The 8,567-nt window shown below is 43.0% G+C and overlaps 1 protein-coding gene across 14 annotated transcripts in view; it reads right to left on the bottom strand.

Annotated features, from left to right (window-relative positions):
• Arhgef11 (Rho guanine nucleotide exchange factor 11) overlaps positions 1–8,567 on the bottom strand; it is a 121,182-nt gene that overhangs the window by 23,400 nt on the left and 89,215 nt on the right. For all 14 annotated transcript variants that reach the window (XM_029537748.1, XM_029537753.1, XM_029537746.1 and 11 more), the window contains 4 exons: positions 4,992–5,090; positions 3,105–3,147; positions 1,362–1,458; positions 1,125–1,247 (listed from right to left, as the gene is read on the bottom strand). In XM_029537748.1, coding sequence (XP_029393608.1) covers positions 1,125–1,247; positions 1,362–1,458; positions 3,105–3,147; positions 4,992–5,090 — 362 coding nt within the window. The remainder of the gene's footprint in view (positions 1–1,124; positions 1,248–1,361; positions 1,459–3,104; positions 3,148–4,991; positions 5,091–8,567) is intronic.

Raw genomic sequence — 8,567 nt, 5'->3', positions numbered from 1 at the left:
GGCTCCATCACTTACTCTGCACTCTGCTCCTTCTGCACTGCTCCTGGCTCACTACTGTTCATTAAATGCTGAGCACATCTACTTGGCTTCTTCTGTCGTCCTTGGCTATTCGGTCTGTAGTATCTTTCCCAAATGTCAAAGATAATTTAGCCAAAGTCTTCAACTGATTAAGTACTACTTTTTCCAGGTAGCTCACCTGGACTAGCCTATTTAAGTCTGCAACCCACTGACTGGTACTACTGACCTTCTGTATCTTGTCTATTTCCTCCTTAACATGTTCACTAGATGCCTCATACAGTGGAGACATGTTTTATTTTTTACAAACTGAAAGGCTCACGTTACTGACACTTCCAAGGTCACCCAGGTAACTTTTGTCATTTTGTTTGTGAGGTCCAGAGAGGCAGAACAGATTAAGGTCACCACTCAGTAAGAAGAAATGCTGGGAAGACAAATTGTCTAGGCTTAGAAGTTCATTCATCAACCCTGCCCTGGGATTCAAACCATGGACGACATATGCTTTAGTAAACGGGACTCAGGGACTGAGGAGGGAGTGGGGTTAAGACCACTGTCTGGCCTTCTAAAAGGGCCTGAGTTTGATTCCCAGCACAACTGTCTGCAATTCTAGCTGTGGGGGTGGGGATCCCATAGCTTCTTATGGCTGTTGTGGGCAATGCATGCGCAGGATGCACTGACTTACAAGCAGAGAAAATGCTTGTATACCTAAAGTCAAAGACAAACAAAAGCAAAGAAACAGAAAGTACTGGAGAAGCTCCCAGGAAGGTGCTCTAGTTTTTTGTAAGTCAGCTCTGACTGTCTCCTGAAGATGCTCCATCCCCTGGCAAGGGTGCAGTCTCACTCTGAATATTAGCCATGCATGAACTCAGAGGCAGGGGAGGAGAAAGATCCTGAAAGGGCTAGAAAGGGGAAGCAGAAAGCTCACTGTATTCTTGGACTGTCACAGCCACCAGAGAGTGGTCAGCAGCTCTAGTTGAACGTGGGGTGGGGGGTGGGGGCCCTAGCACAAGTAATGCAGCAGGATCTCCTGTCTTTGGGTGAAAACTGACTTAAAAGATCTGCTAATCTGTCTGTTAATTTCAAAGGCAGGAGTTAAATTGAACACTCACAAGATATCTCCAAGGGCAGCCAGTTGCTTCTCAGCCATTTGGCGCTCTCGAAGAGGGTCCCCATCCAGGTCTAGTAGGTCGTTTTCACCATAGAGGCTGCCCAGTCCCAGAGTGCGCTTTGATCTACAACAGAGAGAAAATGGGGAAACATGTAACACAGCAAACAGATGTGTACCCAGAAAAAGGACATCAGATACACCCACCAGAGTTGCAGAGAGAACAGAGGGGCTCACAAACCTATAGTCATTGATCTGCTCCTGGATCTCCACCATGACTACCTCCTGAGCTTCACAGAGCACACTGCGAGGGTCCTCACTGTTTCGCAGGCGTAGGTCTGTAGTGGGAGACCAGGGAAGGAAGAATAAAAAGGTGTTGAGGAGGAAAAGGAAGAGGAGGGGGAAAGAGGAGGAAGAGAAAGAGGAAGAGGAAGAAGAGGAAGATGAGGGGAGGAGGAGATAATTTCTGCTAAGCACCTCAAGTGTTTTTTGCATCCTGTGATGCTTGGTAGAAAAATTGAGTTTTTGGCCCATTAGTCTGAAAGCAGGGGAGGCCTGCATTCTTTCCAGGCAATATATTTTTCTTGTTTAATGAAGGCCATGTTTCACTTATGTGTGTGTGCATGTGTCTTGGTGCACATGTGGAGGTCAGAGGTCAACTCTGTAGAGTTGGTTCTCCTCTCCCCACCTTTAAGTGGATTCCACGAATGGAACTCAGGCTGTCAGGCTTAAGGCTGAATCACTCTTCTGTTCCTATTAAAGTAAAGGATATAATTACTCTGGATGCCTAATGCTCCATGAGAGGAGGTACTGAAGCCCCTTCTCACTGGATATATGCTTATATGTCTGCTGATGTCTTGTACACTTATTCCCTCTACTACCTTGACACCATTTCAAAGGCCTAGAAACCAGAGACCTTTATACTTCATGGAACTAAGCAACGTTCACTTCCTGTTCTGACATCTGGCAATACATGGGGTGCTTTTTTTTTTTTTTTTTTTTTTGAGACAGGGTATCACCATGTAGCTCTGGCTGTCCTGGAACTCACTATGTAGACTAGGCTGGACTCGAACTCAGAGGTCTGCCTGCCTCTCCCTCCTGAGTGCTGAGAATAAAGCCCTGTGCCACCATGCCGGGTTTCTCACTGTGCTTTTGAGTAAGCTGCTTTGAGTGTACATGTGATTTATCCTCCCTGTGTCTGCCATCTATTGTTTCTTTCCAAATGCAGTTCTAGCTTGTATAACACTACCTGTACCCAGTTTCTTAAGGTTTCTCTCTCTCTCTCTCTCTCTCTCTCTCTCTCTCTCTCTCTCCAGTCTCATATATCCTAGCCTGGCTTGCTATGTAGGTAAGGACAATCCTGAACTTCTGATCTGTCCCTGCTTCCTGCATGCTGGGATTACAGAGGCATGCTACTATCCTTGGCTTATGGGTGCTGGGATTCAAACCCAGGGCTTACTCTGGAACTGGGAGGAACAGCATCATCACCTGTTCCCTGGTCCTCACTCTGACTCTTTAGCAAACAAAAACCCAACCCCCTACAACCAACCAACTGAAAAGTCCTCCCAAGTCAAGAGTTCAGAGGTTCTGACTTGGTAGTGGGTTGAAGTAAGGTTTGGTCTCTGTAATTTTACAAGCCACCCACAGCAATCTGTCCTTGCTTAGAAATCCTTGATTAAGTCTAATTTCCTCTTCTTTAAGTAAGCCTACAAAGCCAGCCCCAGGGGGTCCCATGGAGAGTTGGCAGAAATGAACGCAGGTTTCCTAACTGCTCCAGTGTCTTTCTGTGACAGGGCAGAGTGAGCTCTGAGGTCGTATCTATTCAGACCTGTCCCTAAGAGTCAAGTGTTTTGAACTAATCATCTATGGGTTCTGCCCCCAGCACAGGACGGTCACCCAGGGTTAGGGACTCTGTCTCTGATGTTCCCCGAGAGTTCAGTCCAAGAGGGCACTAAAACGGCAACCTGACCCATGAGCAACTTACCGATTTCAGCTTGCAACATCTCAGGGATCTTCACTCTGAGAGGCTATAAAACAGAAAGTGGGCAAAGGTGAGACTGCGTGCACCAAGAGATGGGAGCGTGAGGTACCCAGGGCCTGGTCATGCGTGTCCTCTCCTGTCTACAGCAACTCTCGCCTTTTCATCTCTTCTAACTTTGGGTATGAATCCTAGGCTAGGACTTTGGATATGGCACATGTGTTTACAAGGCAAGTGGACACTACATTCTGAGGGTGGCCCAGCAGTATTTTTTATTCTGATGCATGGAATATAGAATGGCATGTTTCAAAACTGACCCAGTATTAAATCAGCTGCTAGGCTCTCCTTGGCCTTTGAGTGTTCCCAAGAGGATAACCATTGTTTTCTGACGGATTGCTGCTTCTCCCTTTGCTACCAGTGGAAACTCGGTATATGTCACCTAGTCCTGCATGTCACTTGGACATGTGTCCTTAAATCTCTTGCCATGTGGCTGGATGTTGATATGATTTTGTAAATGATGGCAGAGAGTACGTGGCAACTCTAATCTCCTTATTCAAGAACCACTGAAGGCAGTAAATGCAAAACATTGAGGAAAACCAAATTTCCCCAACTTCATTAGCCCTAGTAGTCGATTGTGAGAAGAATAAAATCATTTGGAATTAGTTTAGCTGATCAGATTATAAAGTCATGATAAGTAATGTCATCTGCAGGCAGATGCTCTGGCCAGCAGGATGCTGACACATCCCTGAGAACCCAGTGCAGATGCAGAGAGGCACCATCCTCCTAGACAGGCTTCCCTTTCAACTCTGTTTTTAGAGAAGGACAGCAAGTCTGCCTAAATCCCAGAAACTCGTACTCTCCTTGACCCATCGATCCAGATTATCTGATATTCTTGGGTCTGTTTCTTCAACCAGGGAAAGAAAGGAGACAAGGTGTGGGGAGTAATTAGAACATCCATCTTAGTGGCTCTCCGCCCTCCTAACGCTGTGATCCTTTAAGACAGTTCCTCACGTTGTGGTGGCCCCAATCATAAAATTATTTTGTAGCTCCCTCATAATTGTAATTTCACTACTGTTTCAAATCATAATGTAAATATCTGTGTCTTAAGTAATCCCTATAAAAGGATCATCAGACCCCAAGAGGTCTTGATTCACAGGTTGAGAACCACTGCTCTATTTCTAAATATTCTGAAGAGAGGTAGTGTGTATTTTATATGCAGAACTAAAGAGTCACAGAGAATACAAAACCTTTAAATTAGAAAGAAAAATGTTCTTATTTTGTGTGTTTTGCCTATGTGTCTACTTGTGCAACACATGAGTGCCTGTCAGATCCCCTGGGACTGGAGTATCAGATGGTTGTGAGCCACCATGTGGGTGCTGGGAATCAAACCTGGGTTCTCTGGAGGAATAACACGTGCTCTTAGCCCTGGACCCATCTCTAGGGGGGATAAATCTTTGAGAAGCAGGAACAGAATCCAGGAATCCTAAAAACTTGCCCATAGCTTTCTGGTGTTGACAGCCTACACAGGAGAACATGCCTCTCACAAAAGCTATCCCCCACCCCTCTCCAGAAGAGGAAACACCAGAAGCAGCATATGGTGCAGAGCCCTGATTCCTACTTTATGGGTATAAAATGCCCATGATGCTGGCTGCTCCAGTGTCCTGTCATCCACAGAAGGAAAAGCAGAGCTGGCAAGAGGAAGCTCCTCCAGGAGGAAGCTCCTCCAGGAGGAAGCAGCACTAAATTCAAGATGAGTGGGCACCAACCTAGTGAACACATTTTTGAAATATTAAAAAAAAAAAAGCCCTGTCTCTTTAGCTTTAATATTTTGTTTGGTTTTCCTCTGCTGTGGCACTGACTATGGAATTTTAATCTAACTCATGATGGTCTTACCGCATTTTTCTCTAGGAAAATATTCCAGATGTCTTTCCCCAGACTTCGGGAATCTTTGGGATTTGTCTGCTGATAAACTTCTGAACACAAATAAAAAAGCTACAACGAGAGAGAAGCTGGGTTAGAGCAGTGGATCTTCCTTCATCAGGGGTGACTTTACCATGGGGACATCTGGTAATGTTTAAAGACGTTCTGACTTGTTATACTTACTAGGTGGGGGTTCCTACTGCCATCTAGGGGTAGAGTTCAGTAAGTGGGTAAATATCTTCAAACACCTGCACTGGTTTACCTTGGGCTCAAACTTGGTGGCCGGGCCCACAGTCCCCAGAAGAGAATCCACTCCCAGGCTCTCTAGCACACCCAGCATCACAAGATCCCAGGATCCCAGGAGCTTGGTCACACCAGGATCTCAGGGTCTCAGAGGCAGCTTGACTCCCAGGAACTCTGACACACCCAGGATCCCAGGATCCCAGAGACAGCTGGACTCTGAGGAGCTCTGACTCAACCAGGATTGCAGGAAGGACAGGCTCCAGTCAGATATATCGAGGCAGGGAGCATTAGAGATAATCAGATGGTGGGAGGCAAGCATTAGAATATAAGCAACAGAACCAAGGTTACTCGGCAAAATCAGAATCCAATTCTCCCACCATAGCAAGTCCTGGATACACCATCACACTGGAAAAGCAAGACTCAGATCTAAAGTCACTTCTCAAGATGATGATAGAGGACTTTAAGAAGGACAAAATAACTCCCTTAAAGAAATACAGAAGAACACAGGTAAGCCCTTAAAGGGGAAACACAAAAATCCCTTAAAGAATTACAGGAAAACACAATCAAACAGGTGAAGGAAAGGAACAAAACCATCCAGGATCTAAAAATGGAACTAGAAACAATAAAGAAATCACAAAAGGGAGACGACCCGGGAGTTAGAAAACCTAGGAAAGAGATCAGGAGTCATAGATGCAAGCATCACCAACAGAATACAAGAGGTAGAAAAGAGAATCTCAGGGGCAGAAGATACCATAGAAAACATTGACACAACAGTCAAAGAAAATGCAAAATGCAAAAAGCTCTTAACCCAAAACATCCAGGAAATCCAGGACACAATGAGGAGACCAAACCTAATGATAACAGGTATAGAAGAGAGTAAAGATTCCCAGTTTAAAGGCCAGTAAGTATCTTCAACAAAAAAATTATAGAAGAAAACTTCCCTAACCTAAAGAAAGAGATGCCCGTGAACATACAAGAAGCCTACAGAACTCCAAATAGACTGGACCAGGAAAGGAATTCCTCCTGTTACATAATAATCAAAACACCAAATGCATTAAATAAAGATAGAATATTAAAAGCAGTAAGGGAAAAAGGTCAAATAATATATAAAGGCAGACCCATCAGAATTACACCAGACTTCTCATCAGAGACTATGAAAGTCAGAAGATCCTGGGGAGATGTCATACAGACTCTAAGAGAGCACAAATGCCAGCCCATACTCAGTGAAACTCTCAATTACCATACATGGAGAAACCAAGATATTCTACACTAAAACCAAACTTACACAATATCTTTCCATAAATCCAGCCCTACAAAGGATAATAAATGGAAAACACCAACACAAGGAGGGAACTACACCCTAGAAAAAGCAAGCAAGTAATCTTTCAACAAACCCAAAAGAAGAGAGGCACACAAACAATTCCACCTCTAACAACAAAATAACAGGGAGTAACAATCACTTTTTCTTAATATCTCTTAACATCAATGGACTCAATTCCCCAATAAAAAGACATAGACTAACAGACTGGATACTTAAACAAGACCCAGCATTTTGCTGAATACAGGAAACGCACTTCAGTGGCAAAGACAGACATTACCTCAGAGTAAAAGGCTGGAATACAATTTTCCAAGCAAATGGTCCCAAGAAACAGAGTAACCATTGGAGTAACCATTCTAATATCAAGTAAAATTGGTGTTCAAAAGTTATCAAAACTGGGTGTGGTGGCACACGCCTTTAATCCCAGTACTTGGGAGGCAGAGGCAGGCAGATTTCTGAATTCAAGGCCAGCCTGGTCTACAAAGTGAGTTCCAGGACAGCCAGGACTATACAGAGAAACCCTGTCTCAAAAACAAACAAACAAACAAACAAACAAACAAAAAACCCACAAAAGTTATCAAAAAGGATAAGGAGGGACATTTCATACTGGTCAAAGGAAAAATCTATCAAGATGAACTCTCAATTCTGAACATTTATGCTCCAAATCCAAGGGCACCCACATTGATAAAAGAAACTTTATTAAAGCTCAAAGCACACATCACACCCCACACAATAATAGTGGGCGACTTTAACACCCCACTCTCAGCAATGGACAGATCATGGAAACAGAAACTAAACAGAGACACAATGAAACTAACAGAAGTTATGAACCAAATGGATCTAACAGATATTTATAGAATATTTCATCCTAAAGCAAAAGAATATACTTTCTTCTCAGCACCTCATGGTACCTTCTCCAAAATTGACCATATAACTGGGACAAAACAGGCCTCAACAGATAAAAGAAGGTTGAAATAATCCCATACATCCTATCAGATCACCATGGATTTAGGTTGGTCTTCAATAACAACAAAAAACCCCCCAAAAGCCCACATACACATGGAAGCTGAACTCAATGGTAACTTGGTCAAGGAAGAAATAAAGAAATTAAAGACTTTTTAGAATTTAATGAAAATGAAGACACATTATACCAAAACTTATAGGACACAATGAAAGCAGTGGTAAGAGGAAAACTCATAGCTCTAAATGCCTCCAAAAAGAAACTGGAGAGAGCTTGACAGCACACCTGAAAGCTCTAGAACGAAAAGAAGCAAATACACCCAAGAGGAGTAGACAGCAGAAAATAATCAAACTCAGGGTTGAAATCAACCAAATAGAAACAAAAAGAACTATACAAAGAATCAACAAAACCAGGAGCTGGTTCTTTGACAAAACTCAACAAGATAGTTAAATCCTTAGCCAGACTAACCAGAGGGCATAGCCAGATTAACCAGAAGGCACAGAGACAGTATCCAAATTAATAAAATTAGAAATGAAAAGGGAGATATAACAACAGAAACCATGGAAATTAAAAAAAAAATCATCAGATCCTACTACAAAAGTTTATACTCAACTAAACTGGAAAATCTGGATGAAATGGACAATTTTTCTAGACACATACAAGGTGCCAAAGTTAAAACAGGATCAGATAAACCTCTAAACGGTCCCATAACCCCTAAAGAAATAGAAGCAGTCGTTAATAGTCTTCCAACCAAAACAAAGCTCAGAACCAGATGGGGTTAGTGGAGAATTCTATCAGACATTCAAAGAAGACCTGATACCAATACTCTTCAAATTATTCCACAAAATAGGAACAGAAGGTATACTACCCAATTCATTCTATGAAGACACAATTACGTTTATACCTAAACCACACAAAGCCCAAACATAGAAAGAGAACTTCAGACCAATCTCCCTGTGAACACTGATGTAAAAATACTCAATAAAATTCTTGCCAACCGAATCCAAGAACACATCAAAACGATCAT

This window comes from Mus pahari, chromosome 4, assembly GCF_900095145.1.
Source record: "Mus pahari chromosome 4, PAHARI_EIJ_v1.1, whole genome shotgun sequence".
NCBI lineage: Eukaryota > Metazoa > Chordata > Mammalia > Rodentia > Muridae > Mus > Mus pahari.
Note: the sequence above shows the minus strand (reverse complement) of the source record. Positions and strands in the feature narration are given on the sequence as shown.